At 38.6% G+C, this 20,190-nt stretch overlaps 1 protein-coding gene across 1 annotated transcript in view; it reads right to left on the reverse strand.

The window, feature by feature from the left end:
- CATSPERB (catsper channel auxiliary subunit beta) overlaps positions 1–20,190 on the reverse strand; it is a 121,108-nt gene that overhangs the window by 87,570 nt on the left and 13,348 nt on the right. Inside the window, exons 4-5 of the mRNA XM_010836181.1 lie at positions 18,129–18,189; positions 6,759–6,854 (exon numbers count right to left, since the gene is read on the reverse strand). Of these exons, the coding sequence (XP_010834483.1) occupies positions 6,759–6,854; positions 18,129–18,189 (157 nt within the window). The remainder of the gene's footprint in view (positions 1–6,758; positions 6,855–18,128; positions 18,190–20,190) is intronic.

Consider the following 20,190-nt stretch of genomic DNA (forward strand, 5'->3'; position numbering starts at 1 on the left):
GGGAATGGCTACCCACTCCAGTATTCTTGCCTGGAGAATTCCATGGACAGAAGAGCCTGGCAGGCTACAGTCCATGTGGTCACAAAGAGTTGGACATGACTGAGTGATTTGGATTCTCTCTACACCATTGTGACCAATGAGAAGGTACCTTATTGTAGTTTTGACTTGCATTTCTTAAATAATTCATTATTTCTTTCTTTTAAGGGTTTTAAAGAAATTATGTAAAGGAACTATTCCATTGTTTAAAAAAATAGGTGTATCACCTCATTTTTCATCAGTTAAAAATAGGTTGATTCTTATTTTCCAAAGTATGAGGAATGAAGGTTAATTTCCTTGAAGGGGGCCTGGCAAGGTCATACATCAGAAGAGCATGTGATGTGGGAGATACCTGTTTTGAACATCTTTGGGAAATACAATTGGCCACAGGATCTCTCCCTAGAAATGGCTGGATCACAGGGTTTGCACATTTATAACTTAGAGAATAACTTCTGCTTTGAGAGGCCCCATATTTCCTTTCTGTTCACTTTCCCAATCCCGTAGAGACAGCAGGAGATATAGATAAATGAGAACAAATTTGGAACAGCAACAGAGAATGGGAAAAATTGTCATCAGTGGCCAAGACACTTAGAAGGATTTCTGGAAGATACCAAGGAGTCAGGGAGAGACTAACAGGAAAAATCAGTCAGAGGCAAGACATTTCCAACCCCTCAACCCAGCAATCTATTCTTAGATATACAAAGGGTTGGAGCTGGACAAAGTCAAAGTTTAAAGCATGAGGAATGGGAGAATTTATTTTTCTGAAAAAAATGAGAAAAGAGAATATAAAAAAGTAAGCCAGGAGAGTTTGACAGAGTACTGCTGTCTGAATTTCAAAAATAGTCAAAAGACTTTTAAGAACAGAGATGCAGTCACTCTATAGGTGTTTACATTTCTGCAACATGAATCTTCTCATCAGATTTTCAATAAAAGTCTGCTATAAAACCAAAAACTTAGTATATACTGCAGTTTGGGCAAAGTAAGAAAAGGAACTAAGTTTCCATCTAGGTTGACATAGTGTAGCACAGGTACGGCCAAGAAGGAAAAGAGACACAATTTATAACCAAATTAATTCATCCTGAAATTCAAAGAAATCTGGGGCAAGGCGGCTGACTTTCCAGGTTGTAGCATGTGTGTACAGACAATTAATGACCATATCTCAGAGGGCAGGGAGATTTGAACTTGCATCTGGAACATGACTCCATTGACTTGAAAATGCCTCTTTACTGATGTGCTGTATTTTAAGTGTTTTAGGAATGAAGGAGTGATTAAAAGTCTTGACTGGTGAGAAGCTATAAAGGAGACAGAAAAGTGACCGATATGAAGGTGACTGGTGATTGTGATTAACAGCAATTTCAGTGAAGTGGTCTAGGCTGTGAATCAAAGATTAGGAAGTAGAGATAATACTTTTCAACATCTCTTTTGAATTTAGGAATGAATAAAGATTCCCAGCTGTAACTCCAACCTTAATACTTATTGCTACTTCCCAATGTTTTCTCCTCACGTCTTCAGTATCTCAGTAAATGATACCATCATCTACTTGACTGCTCAAGTAAGAAATCTAGGACTCATCCTTAGTATCTGTTTCCTTCGTCCCCATTCCACCTGGAGGTCATATCAGCTCTATTTTCAAACTGTACCCTGAGCACTGTGACTTCTCACTGTCCCCACTGCTCAGCCCAAGTACTCCAGACCATCTCCTGCGTGGAAAGTGGCAGCAGCTGCCCACCAATTTCCTTCATTCCATCTTGTCATCTGCCCTCAAGAGTCCATTCTCTACATGGCAGCCAAAGTGATATTTTTAAAAAGAATAAATCAGTATCATTCTCTTGCTTAAAACATTTCAACGGCTTTTCATTATGATTAGAATAAAACCCACACTTTACTGTGACCTCTGCCCATCTGTCTAAACTCATTACACAACACTCTGTCATTTACTGTGCTCCCACGACACTGACTTCCTCTCAGTTCCTCAAACAGATGAATCTCCTTTCTGTAACTGGAAACTTTAAGAACTTTTAATTTTCCATGGTGGCTGCATCAATTTACATTCCCACTGACGGTGCACAAGAGTTCTTTTCTCTATATCCTCACCAACACTTGTTATTTGTTGACTTTTTGGTAACAGTCATTCTGGCAGGTGAGGTAGGAGCTCACTGTGCTTTTGATTTGCATTTCCCTGATGATTAGCAATGCAGAGCATCTTTTCAAGTGCCTGTCAGCCATCTGCATGTCTTCAATGGAAAAATGTCTACTTAGCTCTTCTGCCCATTTAAAAAATAAGGTTGTTTTTATATGGGTTCTTTGTATATTTTGGATGTTAGCCTCTTATCTGATATACTGTTTGCATATATCCTCTCCCACTCAGTAGTGGCCTTTCTGTTTTGTTGATAATTTCCTTAACCCTGCAAAAGCCCTTTAGTTTGATGAAGACCCATTTGTTGTTTGTTTCCTTTGTGTGAAGAGAAAGATCAAAATATTGCTGTAAGCTGGTACCCAAGAGCGTACTGCCTCCATTTCCCTCTAGGAGTTTTATAGTTTCAGGTCTCACATTCAAGTCTTTAGTCCATTTTTGAATTACTTTTGAATATGGTGTGAGAAAGTAGTCCAGGTTGATTCTTCTGCCTGTAGCTTTCCAGTTTCCCCAAAACTAATTACTGAAGAAGTTTTCTTTCCCTGCACTGTACTTCTTGCCTCCTTTGTCATAGATTCATTAATCATGTAAGTGTGGGTTCATTTTTGGGCTCTCTTCCATTCCACTTATCTATGTGTCTGATTTTTTGTGCCAGTACCAGAGTTTTAGTTACTATAGCTTTGTAGTACAATTTAAAATCAAGGAGCATTATGCCTTTAGCTTTGCTCTTCTTTCTCAAGATTGTTTTGGCTATTTGGGGTCTTCTGTGTTTCCCTACAAATTTCTAAATGATTTGTTCTAGTTCTGTGAAGAATGCCATTGGTATTTTGACAGTGATTGCATTGAATCTGTAAATTGCTTTGGGTGGTATGGTCATTTTAGCAATGTTAATTCTTGTGTTTTTTTTTTTTTTTAATCCATTCAGCCACTGTCTTTTGGTTGGAGTATTTAGTCCACTTAGAGTAAAATTATTGATAGGTATGTATTTATTAGGAGAAGGCAATGGCGACCCACTCCAGTATTCTTGCCTGGAGAATCCCAGGGACAGAGGAGCCTAGTGGGCTACCGTCTATGGGGTCGCACAGAGTCGGACACGACTGAAGTGACTTAGCAGCAGCAGCATGTATTTATTACCACTTTGCTCATACATGATTATTTAAAGTTGATAATATATTAAGTTTGATGATATCTTAAGGAGGTCTGACTGAGGTTCTTTTCCAATTACTGCCTCTGCACTGGGACTAGAAGCATGTGAGATTTGGTGTGTGTTCTTTAAGAGCAGTCTTTCTTTCCTACAGTTCTCTGGCTCTCCCACACACAAGCTGCACTGGGCTTCAAAGCCAGATGTTCTGGGAGCGTGTCTTCCCTGTACATCGGTCTAGGGAGCCCGATGCGGGGTTTGGACCCCTTACTCCTTAGGGAAGACCTCTGCAGTTGTGATTATCCTCCCATTTGTGGGTTGCCTACATGGTGGTATTGGTTTTGGCTCTACAGTGACTCTATCCCCGCTCCTACTCATTTTGTGGTTCCTTCTTTAAACGTTTACTTGTGGGAAATCTTTTCTGCTAATCTTCTGTTCACTCCATAGAGAGTTACTTTGTAAATAGTTGTAATTTTGGTGTGCCTATGGGAGGAGATGAGCTCAGGGTTTTCCTGCTTTATTTTGGCCATGAATCGTCATTACTTTTCTTAAAGCTACCCAGGTGACTCTTTCCATAAGATGAAATATTTATTTTTACTCTGGGCTTCCCTGGTGGCTCAGAGGGTAAAGAATCTGCCTACAATTCAGGAGACCTGGGTTCAATCCACTAGCAACCCACTCCAGTATTCTTGCCTGGAGAATTCCATGGACAGAGGAGCCTGGTGGGCTACAGTCCACAGGGTCACAAAGAGTCAGACACAATTGAGCAACTAACAATTTCACTCTCACTCTGCATTCTACATAGCACTGTATCAAAGTGGGAGCAAAAGAATAAACATGAAAAGGGAAGGTGAGGAAAATGAGGATAAATACAAAATCCAGGACTGAGGTTTTTTCCTATATACAATAGAGTCACAAAGAGTCAGACACGACTTAGTGACTGAACAACAATAGCACCATCAGTTCAGTTCATTCACTCAGTTATGTCCGACTCTTTGCGACCCCATGGACTGTAGCATGCCAGGCTTCCATGTCCATCACCAACTCCTGGAGCCTACTCAAACTCATGTCCATTGAGTTGGTGATGCCATCCAACCATCTCATCCTCTGACGTCCCCTTCTCCTCCTGACTTCAATCTTTCCTAGCATCAGGGTCTTTTCCAGTGAGTCAGTTCTTTGCATCAGGTGGCCAAAGGACTGGAGTTTCAGCTTCAGCTTCACTCCTTCCAATGAATATTCAGGACTGATTTCCTTTAGGATTGACTGGTTGGATCTCCTTGCAGTCCAAGGGACTCAAGAGTCTTCTCCAATACCACAATTCAAAAGCATCAATTCTTCAGTGCTCAACTTTCTTTATAGTCCAACTCTCACATCCATACATGACTAAAATGCACTATAGGTGATCCAAAAAATTGGGCAATCAATCAGACAAGTGAAAAAGAAAACCCTAATCAGTTATATTTCTCAGCATTTGTAAACTTAAAACAACCAATTTTTTAATGAAAAAATACAAATGTTCTTACTAACACTGAACAAAACTTTTTGCTTGATGGTTCTCATAGTGTGTGATGCAATAAATACAACCTTCTATAATATCTCTACAGAAGATGCAAAAACTGACTTTATAAAGCCATTGTTTATGATGACCCCCAATATGGCTATAGAAAAAATATAATTCCATATTTCTATACCAGTCTTTTGTTGTTGTTCAGTTGCTCAATTGTGTCCAACTCTTTGCGACCCCATGGACTGCAGCGCACTTCTGTAGTGATTAGGTGATGGCTTCTCTGTCCATTACCTACTCCCAGAGCTTGCTCAAACTCATGTCCATTGAGTTGGTGATGCCATCCAACCATCTCATCCTCTGTTGTCCCCTTCTCCTCCTGCCTTCAATCTTCCCCAGCATTAGGGTCTTTTCCAATGAGTCAGCCCTTCACATCAGGTGGCCAAAGTATTGGAGCTTCAGTTTCAGCATCAGTCCTTCCAGTGAATACTCAGGGTTGATTTCCTTTAGGATTGACTGATTTGATCTCCTTCCTGTCCAAGGGACTCTCAAGAGTCTTCTATAGCACTACAGTTTGAAGGCATCAGTTCTTCAGTGCTCAGCCTTTCTTATTGTCCAGATCTCACATCCATAAATGACTACTGGAAAAACCATAGCTTTGACTAGATGGACCTTTGTTGGAAAAGTAACGTCTCTGCCTTTTAATGACACTGTCTAGGTTTGTCGTTGCTTGTCTTCCAAGGAGCAAGCATCTTTTAATTTCATGGCTGCAGTAACCATCTGCAGTGATTTTGGAGCCCCCCAAAATAAAGTCAGCCACTGTTTCTACTCTTTCCCCATCTATTTGCCATGAAGTGATGGGACCAGATGCCATGATCTTCATTTTTTGAACACTGAGTTTTAAGCCAACTTTTTCACTCTCCTCTTCCACCTTCATCAAGAAGCTCTTTAATTCCTATTTGCTTTCTGCCCTAAGGGTGGTGTCATCTGTGTATCTGAGGTTATCGATATTTCTCCTGGAAATCTTGATTCTAGTTTGTGATTCATCCAGCTTGGCATTTCTCATGATGCACTCTGCATGTAAGTTAAATAAGCAGGGTGACAATATAAAGCCTCGACACACTGTTTTCCCAATTTGGACCCAGTCTGTTGTTCCATGTCTGGTTCTAACTGTTGCTTCTTGACCTGCATACAGATTTTTCAGGAGGCAGGTAAGGTGGTCTGGTATTCCCATCTCTTGAATTTTCCACAGTTTGTCACAATCTACACAGTCAAAGGCTTTAGCAGAGTCAATGAAGCAGAAGTAGATGTTTTTCTGGAATTCTCTAGCTTTTTCTATGATCTAATAGATGTTGACAATTTGATCTCTGGTTCCTCTGCCTTTTCTAAATCCACCTTGTACATCTGGAACTTCTCAGTTCACATACTGTTGAAGCCTAGCTTGAAGGATTTTGAGCATTACTTTGCTAGCATGTGAAATGAATACAATTTTGTGGTAGTTTGAACATTCTTTGGCATTGCCCTTCTTTGGGATTGACTTCCCTGGTAGCTCAGATGGTAAAAATCTGCAATGCATGAGACCCCAGTGATTCCTGGGTCGGGAAGATCCCCTGGAGAGGAGATAAACTACCCATTCCAGTATTCTTGGGGTTCCCTGTTGGCTTAGATGGTGAAGAATCTGCCTGCAATGCAGGAGACGTGGGTTTGATGCCTGGGTTGGGAAGATCCCCTGGAGGAGGGCATGGCAACCACACTTTGCAGACCTTTATTAAAAATTACCCATGTATATTTAAATCTTTGCCTCATCAGATTGTGAGCCCTTGAAGAGTCATGATTATTTCTTAACTATCTCCAGCACTTAGCAGAGTACAGCATATTATAGTTTACAAAATTTGTTGAAAGAATAATACAACTTTTGCTTTATTTTACCTCCTGGCATTTACCTCGAACAGTATCCAGTAGTGTTCCTTCAGTGGTATAAATATTTAATCCATATTGTAAAGTGATTCTTACTAACCATTCTTCTACAGCTGCAATATCTGAAAACAAAAGGCAAGCAATTAGTTAGTTTTTTTTGTACGTCATGTTGGTGAAATTTAAGACTATTCGAACCTGGATCTCCTGCCTGACAGGCAGATTCTTTACCATCTGAACCACCAGGGAAGACCCATATGAAATTACTAACAACAATTATCTTTTATTTCCCTATCATTTTGATTAGACTTATATATGTTTTACTATAAACATTTTGATGATAAAATAAGGACAGAAGAATTATGAAGTGATCTTATCAACAGAGTAATGAACCCAGAGAAAAATATTTTAGAGTATAATTTTTCTTGAGAGCTGTTGTAACTTGGTAAGAAGCAAACTGTGATACTTCAAGTGAAGTTGTGTAATACTTTTTGAAAGCAGACCATGGTTAATTAAAATACTTAGCATATCAGAAGTTTCCAGTGGATAGGACTATTTCTCTGCTGAGGGAACCAGAGTTCAATCTCTGGTTGGGCAAAAAAAGGCTAATAAAATTGAAAGGAGAAATAAATCCACACAACTGTAGCTGGTCCCTTCAACACTCCTCTTTAAGTAACTGACAAAATTAGTGAGGATATAGAAAAGCTAAATAACACTATCAACCAACTGATCCAATCGACTTTAATAGAACACTCTATTAAAAAAAGAACTTTTTAATAGTACTTTTTTTTTTCAAGTGCACAGGGAAGATTCACCAAATGATCATACAAAATATATTCTCAGAACATAATAGAGTCAATCTAGAAGAATCAGTAACAGAAAGATATTTGGAACATTCCCAGATATATGGACATTGTACAACAGATTTCTAAATAACGCATGTCAAAGAGAAAGTGACATGGGGAATTAGAAAATAATTTTAATTGAAAGAAAATGAAAACACAACGTACAAAAATTTATGAGATGAAGATAAAGCAGTGCTGAAGAGAAATATATAGTAGTAAAATATTTATATTAAAAAAGAAAGATCTCAAATCAGTTATCTGAAGCAGTAGTAACAGCCTTATAAAGTGTCAAAGAGTAAATATTTAGGTCTTTGTGGGCCATGTGGTCTATGTCTCAACACTTCAACTCTGCCATGGTAGCACACAAGCAGCTATAGAAAACATAAATAAATGAGCATGGCTGTGTTCCAATAAAGCTAATTTACAAAGCAGGCAGCAGACCAGATTTGGCCTGGAAACTGTAGTTTGTCAACCTTTGATCTAAAGGTTCCCAACTTAAGAAATTATGGGAAAAAAGCAGCAAGTAAAATGTAAAGGAAGTAGAAGGATGATATAAAGAGTAAAATCAATGAAATGAATAGAAAAACAATAGCCATAATCAATGAAATCTAAAGATGATTCTTCGAAAGCATCAATAAAATTGATGAATTTCTACCAGACTAATCAAGAAGGAAATAAAGATGCAAATTACTCATATTAGAGATGAAATATGGCACATCACTACAGACTCTTTATGGTTAATGAAAGAACATCACAAAAACTTTTATGTTATAAATTCAACAACTTAGATGAAATGAAGTTTCTTAAAAGATACAAATGTCTGAAACTCACTTCAGAATAAAAAGAAACTTTGAGTACTTCCATATCTATTAAGGAAACTGAATTTGTAGTTAAAATCTTCACACAAAGAAAACTCCACACCCAGAAATCTCCACTGGTGGTGAATCCCAAACATTTAATGGGCTTCCCTAGTAGCTCAGATGGTAAAGAATCTGCTAGCAATGGGAGAGATCTGGGTTCGATCTCTGGGCTGGGAAGATCCCCTGGAGAGGGGAACAGCAACCAACTCCAGTATTCTTGCCTGGAGAATTCTGTAGATAGAGGAGCCTGGCAGGCTATAGTCTATGGGGTCACAAAGAGTCAGACACAACTGAGTGACTTTCACTTTCATATAAAAATTCTTTTTTTAAAATTTTATTTTATTTTTAAACTTTACATAATTGTATCAGTTTTGCCAAATATCAAAATGAATCCACCACAGGTATACATGTGTTCCCCATATAAAAATTCTTACATAATATAGGGGGGAACTCTGCTCAACTCATATTTATTTATGTATCTCCCTTTTTAGAAAGCCTGCAAATTTACTTTCTGACCAGATACTTACCAGTCAGGATTTCAAAAATCACAACAAGCAAATCAAACACCTGTGAGATTCTGGCAGCGCCCTCCTGTGTTTCATTTTGGCAATTAAACCAGAACTCCCTTTCAAAGAAGCTTCTGTGCTGTATTTCCTAGAATGAGGCTCATTGTTTTCCCACTTGAACTCACCCACTTGAAAAGCAGACCCCAAAACCAAGAACTCAGTCCCAATATCACCACATAAATCATTTTCATTCTAGCAATTGTACAGTTAATGACCCCCCAAACTCCTTTATTTAACAGAATGTTTCAAGGCAAGGTAAAATTTCTAACACCCTTGTCAGCATCTGCCAAATGTCTTCTGTGGGAATCAGTAATATTTCACCCTTAAAGTCCTGGAGATGACCCCACCTGGCAAGCAGAGCCAAATCTTACCAGGGAGTAATATGGACAAAGAGCTCCTTGCTGGTCCCAAAACTGCTGTCAGACCCAGAAACAATAAAATTACTCCTTACTCATAAACACTGTCCAACAGAGAGGCTACCATAAAACTTAGAAGCCCATCTTTCTGCACAGTTTTCTGGATAAAAAAATTTTTTTAACTCTGTGATTCAGACCAAAAGATGATTATTAAAAAGAAAATCAAGAAATGGAAACAAGTTTCTAGTAAAAGCTTCCTAGAAGACAGATTCTAATATGATAAAAATGATCTAGATAAGTTCTTTTGTCTAGAGGAATGCAATATTATCAGTCCCGTACACAAGCCCTCCTGAAACTCCTTAGTAGACAACATTTCAACTCAGAAATCCAAGTGAAAATACCTTTGAAACGAAAGAAGTGATGTGGCTGGGAAACCACGTGCACCTTGGCGAACATTTTCCTAACCCACCAAGAGCTTGGGTTTTCTGGTAAGATCACCAGCTTTCTGGTCAAAGACATTCTTGAAGTCATTGGGAACAGAGGATTGGAGATTTGGTGTCTGAGCCCATGTGTTCTGGGTTCCATATCTGGGGCTCAAGAGCCAACAGGATCCTGTGGGACTCATGTAAGGTTTTCCAAGGTGATGAGATTCTAAAGTTCCTAAAGCTCAGTAAGAACTCAAGGCCGGTATCACCTGTGCTGGGCTTCCTTGACTCCTCCCAAAATTCTGTGCACCCTTGGTTTTCAACTTAAAGCTGAGCACTTTAAGCACTTTAAGCACGAATGTTCATCAGCCCCAGCATCCTAAACAGCTGAGCAACTCATGTGAAAAAGCATTACCAGATACCAAAACAAAATAAAAACATTACAAGAAAATAAAACGCCAGATTGATAACTCCAAGAACCCACTAGCCAAATGAGTCTAGCAATACACAAAAAGGATAATGCATCATAACTAAGAGTTGTTTATCTTAGTATTGCAAGGCTGATTCAGAATTCAACATAAATCAATGGAATCCTCCATATCAAGAGATGAAAGAAAAAACTCCTTGTAATCATCTCAATAGATTCAGAAAGAGCATTTAACAAAATTCAACACCAATTCATGAACTCAGGAAATTAGGAATAAAGGGAACTTCCTTAGCCTAATAAAGGGCATCTGCAAAATACCTACATATAACAACACCTTAACCTAATGAGGAAAGGTTGAATATTCTCTCCCAAAGTTGGAAACAAGGCAGCGATATGCTCTCTCACCATTCCTACTTAGCATTGTACTGGAGTTCCCACCAGTACAATAAGGCAAAAATAAAGAAGTAAGTACATAAGAAAATAAATATGTAAATAAATAAAATGAATACATATTAGAATGGAAGAAATGAAGTTATCTCTATTTCTAGATGATTATCCATGTAGAAAATCCCAAAGAGTATAAAAGGCTGTGCATGTGTGCTAAGTCACGTTAGTTGTGTCTGATTTTTGCAACACTATGGACCATCAGGATCCTCTGTCCATGGGATTCTCCAGGCAAGAATACTGGAGTGGGTTCCTGTGCCCTCCTCCAGGGGATCTTCCCGATTCAGGGATCGAACCAGTGTCTTTTGTCTCCTGCATTGGCAGATGGGCTCTTTACCACTAGCACTGCCTGGGAAGCCCCATACAAAAGGCTACTTGAATTAATAAGTAAATTGAACAAAGTTGCAAAATATAAGGTCACATTACAAAAATCATTTGTATATTTATATATTATCAATCAGTTCAGTTGCTCAATCCTGTCCAACTCTTTGCAACCCCATGGACTGCAGCATGACAGGCTTCCCTGTCCATCACCAACTCCCAGAGTTTACCCAAACTCATGTCCATTGAGTTGGTGATGCCACCCAACCATTTCATCCTCTGTTGTCCCCTTCTCCTCCCGCCTTCAATTTTTCCCAGTATCAGGGTCTTTTCAAATGAGTCAGTTCTTCAAATCAGGTGACCAAAGTATTGGAGTTTCAGCTTTAGCATAAGTCCTTCCAATGAATATTCAGGACTGATTTCCTTTGGGATGGACTGGTTGGATCTCCTTGCAATCCAAGGGACTCTCAAGGTTTTCTCCAACACCAAAGTTCAAAAGCATCAATTCTTCAGTGCTCAGCTTTCTTCACAGTCCAACTCTCACATCCATACATGACCACTGGAAAAACCATAGCTGTGACTAGATGGATCTTTGTTGGCAAAGTAATGTCTCTGCTTTTTAATATGCTGTCTAGTTTGGTTATAACTTTTCTTCCAAGGAACAAACATCTTTTAATCTTGTGGCTGCAGTCACCATCTGCAGTGATTTTGGAACCCCCCAGATAAAGCCAGTCACTGTTTCCATTGTTTCCCCATCTATTTACCATGAAGTGATGGGACTGGATGCCATGATCTTAGTTTTCTGAATGTTGAGTTTTAAGCCAACTTTTTCACTCTCCTCTTTCACTTTCATCAAGAGGCTTTTTAGCTCCTCTTCACTTTCTGCCATAAGGGTGGTGTCATCTGCATATCTGAGGTTATTGATATTTCTCCCAGGATTCTTGATTCCAGCTTGTGCTTCAGCCAGCCCAGTGTTTCTCATGATGTACTCTGCATATAAGTTAAATAAGCAGGGTGACAATGTACAGCCTTGACGTACTCCTTTTCCTATTTGGAACCAGTCTGTTGTTCCTTGTCCAGTTATAACTATTGCTTCCTGACCTGCATACAGATTTCTCAAGAGGCAGGTCAGGTGGTCTGGTATTCCCATCTCTTTCAGAATTTTCCACATTTTGTTGTGATCCACACAGTCAAAGGCTTTGGCATAGTCAATAAAGCAGAAATAGATGTTTATCTGGAACTCTCTTGCTTTTTCAACAATCCAACAAATAACAATTGGAAACTAAGGTATTAAAAATAACCATTTAAAGTAATACCAAACCCATGAAATACTTAGATACAAAATTTTAAAAAGTATAGGTACTATTTCTATACTGAAAACCACAAAACCCTGATGAAATAAATCAGTGGAGATGTAAATAAATGGAGAGATATACTGAGTCCATGGATTGGAAGACTGAATAGTGTTAAGATGTCAATTCTCCCTAACAAATCTATAGATTCAATGAAATTCTGATTAAAAAAAAATTTTTTTTTTCAGAACTAAAGAAGCTGATGGTAAAATTTACAACAGAGTGATAAAAGAACTAAAGGAACAAAAGAAAAAGATTGAAAAACATTGAAGGGATACTATTACTCACTATAAGCTTATTATTAGTTCCCTGGTAGCTCAGACAGTAAAGTGTCTGCCTACAATGTGGGTAGACTTGGGTTCGATCCCTGGGTCAGGAAGATCCTCTGGAGAAGGAAATGGCAACCCACTCCAGTAATCTTGCCTGGAAAATCCCACGGACAGAGGAGCATGGTAGGCTACAGTCCATGGGGTCACAAAGAGTCGGACATGACTGAGTGACTTCACTTTCATTTTCATAAGCTTATTATTTATAAAGCTAAAGTAATCAAGTGTGGTATTGGTAAAGGATAGAGAGTTCAAAAATAGCAACTCATTGGAGACAAAATAGCTTTTTATGACAAAGATATGGGAATTAATGGATATCCATATTTCCCCCATATTTACCTCTGTCCATATAATGTGCAAAAATTAACTTAAATTTAGTCATAGGCCTAAATACAAAACCTAGAACCATAAACTTCTAGAGCTTTTATGTGGGACAGGCAAAGATTTCTTAGCTATGATGCCAAAAGTAAAATCCATAAGAAGAAAAAACTGATAAATTAGACTTCATCAAAATTAAATCTCTGATCTACAAAGAACATTCTTAAGAGATTAAAAATATAAGCCTGAGAGAAAATATCTATAAACTGTATATCTGATAAAAGAGTTATATCAGAACATATAAAGAACTTGAAAAAATTTGAATAGTTAACTCACCAAATGGCAAATAAGCCCCCCAAAATATGTTCAATTCATTAGTTATTTGGCACATGCAAATTAAAAACATAATTGAATATCACTATACACCTATGTCCGCAAAGAGTCAAACACAACTGAGCAACTAAACCGAACTGATACACCTATTAGAATGGCTAAAGCAAAATACATATGTATTGATACATATTAAAAATGTATATATATTTATATACATACTATATAAATATACACATATATATGGATTTCCCTGGTGACTCAGTGGTAAAGAATCTGCTGGCAATGCGGGAGATGCAGGAGACTCCAGTTAGATCCCTGGGTGGGGAAGATCCCCTGGAGGAGAGCATGGCAACCCACTCAGTATTCTTGCCAGGAAAATCCCATGGACAGAGGAGCCTGGTAGGCTACAATCTACGGTGTTGCAGAGTCAGACACAATTGAAGTGACTGAGCATGCATGTACACATATGTATCAGTTCAGTTCAGTTCAGTCGCTCAGTCATGTCCAACTCTTTGCGACCCCATGAATCGCAGCACACCAGGCCTCCCTGTCCATCACCAACTCCTGGAGTTCACTCAGACTCACATCCATCGAGTCGGTGATGCCATCCAGCCATCTCATCCTCTGTCGTCCCCTTCTCCTCCTGCCCCCAATCCCTCCCAGCATCAGAGTCTTTTCCAATGAGTCAACTCTTTGCATGAGGTGGCCGAAGTAGTGGAGTTTCTGCTTTAGCATCATTCCTTCCAAAGAAATCCCAGGGCTGATCTCCTTCAGAATGGACTGGTTGGATCTCCTTTTAGTCCAACGGACTCTCAAGAGTCTTCTCCAACACCACAGTTCAAAAGCATCAATTCTTCGGCGCTCAGCCTTCTTCACAGTCCAACTCTCACATCCATACATGACCACTGGAAAAACCATAGCCTTGACCAGATGAACCTTTGTTGGCAAAGTAATGTCTCTGCTTTTGAATATGCTATCTAGGTTGGTCATAACTTTACTTTCAAGGAGTAAGTGTCTTTTAATTTCATGGCTGCAGTCACCATCTGTAGTGATTTTGGAACCCAGAGAAATAAAGTCTGACACTGTTTCCACTGTTTCCCCATCTATTTCCCATGAAGTGACAGGACCGGATGCCATGATCTTCATTTTCTGAATGTTGAGCTTTAAGCCAACTTTTTCACTCTCCACTTTCACTTTCATCAAGAGGCTTTTGAGTTCCTCTTCACTTTCTGCCATAAGGGTGGTGTCATCTGCATATCTGAGGTTACTGATATTTCTCCTGGCAATCTTGATTCCAGCTTGTGTTTCTTCCAGCCCAGCGTTTCTCATGATGTACTCTGCATATAAGTTAAATACACAGGGTGCATATGTATACATGTGTTCAAATACACTTACATATACTAAGTGCTGGCATGGCTCCAGATAACTGGGTAATGAAAGTAAAAAATAATATAACTACTTTGCAAATAGTTTGATAATTTCTTATAAAGTTAAACATACTTATTGTATAACACAGTAATCCTACTATGTGGTAGTAGCCAAATGCAACAAAAATTTGTATTCACACAAGAATCTATATGAGAATGCCTATAGTAGCTTTATTCATAATTGCCAAAAACTAAAAAAACTCCAAATGCCCTGCAAAAAAATAAACTAAGGTATATCTATACAGTGGAATAATAGCCAGTAAGAAAATGAAAGAAACTATAACAGATAAATCTCAAATGAATTATGCTAAGTGAAAGTAGCCAAACTCAAAAGGCTACATATTCGATGATTCCATTTATATGCTCTGGAATAAACAAAACAATAGGAACAGAGAACAGATCTGTGGTTTCCAGGGCCCAGGAGACAAGAGTTGACTACTGGTGGGATAATCTTATTGGATGATGGAACAGTTCTAAATCTTGATTTGTGATTACCCAATTGTGACAACTTATAGAGCTAGGCACTTAAAAGGGTGTATTTTACTGAATGTAAAGTATACCTTAAAGGTGAAAAAAAGGAACAAATTGTGAAGTATAAATGGAGAGACTCTTTTTACTTTTTACTGTCTTCCCCATTTTCTAGTTATCACCAAATCACCATATAGATCCATAGACCTGTTAAATCATTAAAAAATGGAGCTAATAATAGTACCTAACACATGCCTGCCTTCTAAGCCACTTCAGTCATGTCCAACTCTTTGCAACCCAATGGACTGTAGCCTGCCAGGTTCCTCTCTGTCCATGGGATTCTCCAGGCAAGAATACTGAAGTGGATTGCCATTTCCTCCTCCAGGGGATCTTCCTGACCCAGGGATCAATCCCCTGTAGCAGGCAGGTTCTTTACCACTGGTGCCACCTGGGAAGCATACATAACACCTACTGAGTAATAAATGAATTAAGATAGATAAAGTGTTTAGAGTCACACTGTAAATATAAGAATTTAGTAAATGCTCTGTGCTGGTTCTACTACTACCAAGAAGATTATTTTGCTATCTTTGTTATTGATGCTACATAAACTGCCCTTTCCAAGATTTCACATGTACACCTTGTGGCTCAGCTGGTAAAGAATCCGCCTGCAGTGAGGAAGACTTGGGTTTGATCCCTGGGTTGGGACGATCCCCTGGAGAAGGGAAAGGCTGCCCACTCCAGTGTTCTGGCCTGAAGAATTCCATGGACTATACAGTCCATGAGATTGCAGAGTCGGGCACGACTGAGCAACTTTCACTTTCACTTTCAATGCTCAAATTCATTGCATGGTAGCAAATGAGAAATGATTGAGGAAAAAGTGAATGAGCAAATATGGTCTCCTTCCCCCTGAATATTTTCTTTCCTGATTTCTAGTGTATTACTAATATGAGATCATCCTCTTCTATTACATTATGAAGTGAAGTGAAGTAAAAGTTGCTCAGTCATGTCCCACTGTTTGAGACCCCATGGACTGTACAGGGGGGTACAGGGGCCTGTACTCCAGGCCAGAATACTGGAGTGGGTAGCCTTTCCCTTCTCCAAGGGATCTTCCCAACCTAGGGATTGAACCCAGGTCTCCTGCATTGCAGGAGGATTCTTTACCAGCTGGGCCACAGGGGAAGCCCATTACATTATGAGCTCAAATATATCTCTATTTACTCAATCCAGACGTTGCATCAAGATAGGCAGATATTATTTGGTCTCTTTCTCTAAAATACTTAAATTTTCAGATCACCCTTGTTCCTCCCTAGGTGATCTTAGAAATCAATGTATTGCTGAAATTAAAATTTGTAAATAGGAGAAGTGAAAATAACAACTGATCTTCACGTCTTCAATTGTCAAACTAATGTCAATATTAGGCCAAGCAACCAGAACAATCCATCATTAGACTGTACTCCCTTGCTCCTTTTTTAATGGAGTAGAATTTCCAGGATGAATTATTTGAAACAAAAATCACAAAAAATTCCAATAGATTAATTTGAAAAAAACTGAGATGAATGAAGGATAAAAATAGTGATGTAATCTAAGTTAGCTGTTATAACATGGGGGCTTCTTTTTCAATCTTTTATTTTCAATGATTCCTTATATAGAGTCTTTTCCATTCTTTCTGCCTACTGTCACTTCTCCCCTGCCTTTTACTCTGTAGGACACATAATTTGGTTCATCCTTTAACTTCTTCCATAGAAGGGTTGACCTGTATGATTCCCCCAATTCCTCATCACCTGCTACGTTTGACTGGCACACAAGAAGGTACCCAATCAATTCTAGGGCAGTTGAAGACACTTTTCTGGGAATTTTGAATTGGGCTGCTGCTGCTGCTAAGTCGCTTCAGTCGTGTCCGACTCTGTGCGACCCCATAAACGGCAGCCCACCAGGCTACCCCGTCCCTGGGATTCTCCAGGCAAGAACACTGGAGTGGGTTGCCATTTCCTTCTCCAATGCATGAAAGTGAAGTTGCTCAGTTGTGTCGAACTCTTAGCGACATCATGGACTGCAGCCTACCAGGCTCCGATGTCCATGGGATTTTCCAGGCAAGAGTACTGGAGTGACTGACCCCTAGGAAATATAAATAAAAATTTGATAGCAGTGAATCAGCTTTAGAAAACTAATCTGCAAAATTGAAAAATAAATATAGAGGTATATAAAATATAGATAAGAGAAACAGGGTGAAAATATTCCCTGGGTTCTTGACGGCTCTCCATTTCTTCTAATTCCTTCTATAGTTTGGCTCCATTTTTGTCTTTGGGTTTCACAACAAAAAGAAATTTAGTATTTTTCCTTTAGTGAGGTCAAGATGGTTTCTGTTTCTTGCACCTACCAAATTAGAATAATATACCCTTTATGATTTTTAAACTATGGGTCTGTATCTCATGCCTGAAGATCAACTAGCCCAGTCCACTAACTCAATATTCACACCTTCTGGAATTTCATTTTCCTCCTTTCCTTTAGATATTTACAGTAGCATGTAAACTAGGCTACCACATAGCACTTAATAATAGAGCCAACAATAAAATAATATATTACATTTTTAAATTAATGTTTCCATTTCATTAAAATTAATCAGTACCTGAATTTCTCAATACTATACATTTTAAGTTCTAGAAAATGAGTCTACTTTAAATAAAGAATAATATAAGCTATGTATATCAGAACCATTCATCTATAATAAATTTCCAGATAAAACACAGGAAGCTCAGTTAAATTTGAGTTTCAGATGAATCACTAAATAACTTTTAGTAAAATATATGTCCCAAATATTCCAGGAGACATTAACATGATATAGCATAATTTTTAACATGATAAATTATTTTTATTTGATAAATTTGGCAATCTATACCCATGAGTAAAATAATTAATTTAGATCACTCTTACCTGTATTTTTTGTAATGTTTTCTCTGGGAATATCAATCAACCAGTAAACCCGATCACTGTACTTGAATAAAGAAGATGTGAGAAAACAGTGTCTTACTATTTTGATAGCAACAGTTATTTTGGCATAGTCTACCCCATATTTAAAACCTAAATTAAATAAAAACATCCAATGCAAATATCCTTTACCCAGAAATTTCACTCCTGGGAATTTAGCTTACATTATATTCACATATGTGTGAAATGTGTTCAAGGATATTTTCATCATTACTTTTGATAGTATTAGAAGATTGAAAATAACTAAAAAATAACTATTCATTACATAAAGTTATATGTAATGAATATGTAAGAATATAGTCACAAAATGGAACATGATACAGCCAAACTCAGGTAGCATAAAGCTGAAGCATTACTGGCTTATGTGTCAGAGGACAGAGCCTGCTGCTGACAGAAAATTTAGAAATTTAAGAAGAAAATACCAGGAGCAAGGAATCTGCAAAATATTGATCTAAGAGTTAAATAAGAATGTGAGAGTTTGACCATAAAGAAGGCTAAGCACAGAAGAATTGATGCTTTCAAACTGTGATGCTGCAGAAGACTCTTGAGAGTCCCTTGGACAGCAAGATCAAAACAGTCAATCCAAAAGAAAATCAACCCTGAATATTCATTGGAAGGACTGGTGCTGAAGCTGAAGCTCCAATATTTTGGCCACCTAATGGGAAGAACCGACTCATTGGAAAATACACAGATGCTAGGAAAGACTGAGGGCAAAAGGAGAAGGGAGTGACAGAGAATGAAATGGCTGGATGGCATCACTGACTCAATGGGCATGAATTTGAGCAAACTCTGGGAGATGGTGAAGGACAGGGAAGCTTGGCATCCTGCAGTGCATGGGGTCACAAAGAGTAGGACATGACTAAGCAACTGAACAACAACAAGAGTTAAATATAAATTCTTTCCAAATTCTTGGGCAACACAAGTACAGGAGAGAGCCTCAGAAGGCCATGTTAAAAAAAAAAAAAAATCAGCAGTGGAAACTAAAAGAACTAAGTAGACACAGGGGATGTTCGACTTTAAGGAATCCAGTATGTTGCACTTTTCTTCCTTTGTGTGCCATTTCTCAAGGATTCTCTGTTCCTTATCAGTTCCTATTCTGGGAACAAGTAGAGCTGCACGCAGTTCTCAGGACTGAGATCCTGGGAAAGGGACCTGCCTGGATTCCTCTCAGCACCTCCCTTCAATGACTCTTTTCAGCATCAGCAACCTTGTATGTATTAGACTATCCATTTTGTTGCAATTGATGGGATTTCATCCTTTGTAATGGCTGAGTAGTCATTTTACTAAAGATATATAAGCCTGAATTTCTGCTAATAAAATACACTTGTTTCACTAGAGACTTGGGTCCCTGTGTCTTTCTTTCTCTTTCTCTCTCTCTCTAGCTAATTCTCTGGAGCATAGAAACCTGCCAAGCTCACTTTCCTGCCCGGGCTTTCAGGTGCCAGGGTCCAGCCCCGGTGGGTCCAGGGAATTCGAAGTGGGGACGGCGTCGGCGAGGATCAGGAAACAACTGCTTAATTAAACGTTAATTAAGGATATAAAGAGTAATAGAATAAGGATAGCTCAGTAGGAAAATTCAGTGAAGAAAAGAGGCTGAAATAAGGATAGCTCAGTGAGGAAATTCAGTGGAGAAAAGAGGCTGAATAATTCAGCCAGAAGGTGAGAGAAAGAATGACATGGGGAGACCAAGTTTCGGTGAACAAGGCCCACACTTTATTTTCCAAAGTAGTTTTTATACCTTAAGTTATGCATAGAGGATAATGGGGGAAGGGGTAGAGTCATGCAGCAAGCCAGGCTTTCTTCCTGCAAACTTATCATATGCAAAAGTTTAGGTGATTTACATCATCTTCTGGCCCAGAGGCCTGTTAACATTTTAAGAAACTTATTTTTCTCTAAAGGTGATTATTCTAAAGTCAGGCGCCAGCCTCCAAAAAGCATTAGATAAAGTTGCATTCCTACAGAGCAAAGGTGTGGTGGGCTATAACAAGAAAAAGAATTAACTCAAGGG

Source organism: Bison bison, unplaced genomic scaffold, assembly GCF_000754665.1.
Source record: "Bison bison bison isolate TAMUID 2011002044 unplaced genomic scaffold, Bison_UMD1.0 scf7180017864061, whole genome shotgun sequence".
Taxonomy (NCBI): Eukaryota; Metazoa; Chordata; class Mammalia; order Artiodactyla; family Bovidae; genus Bison; species Bison bison.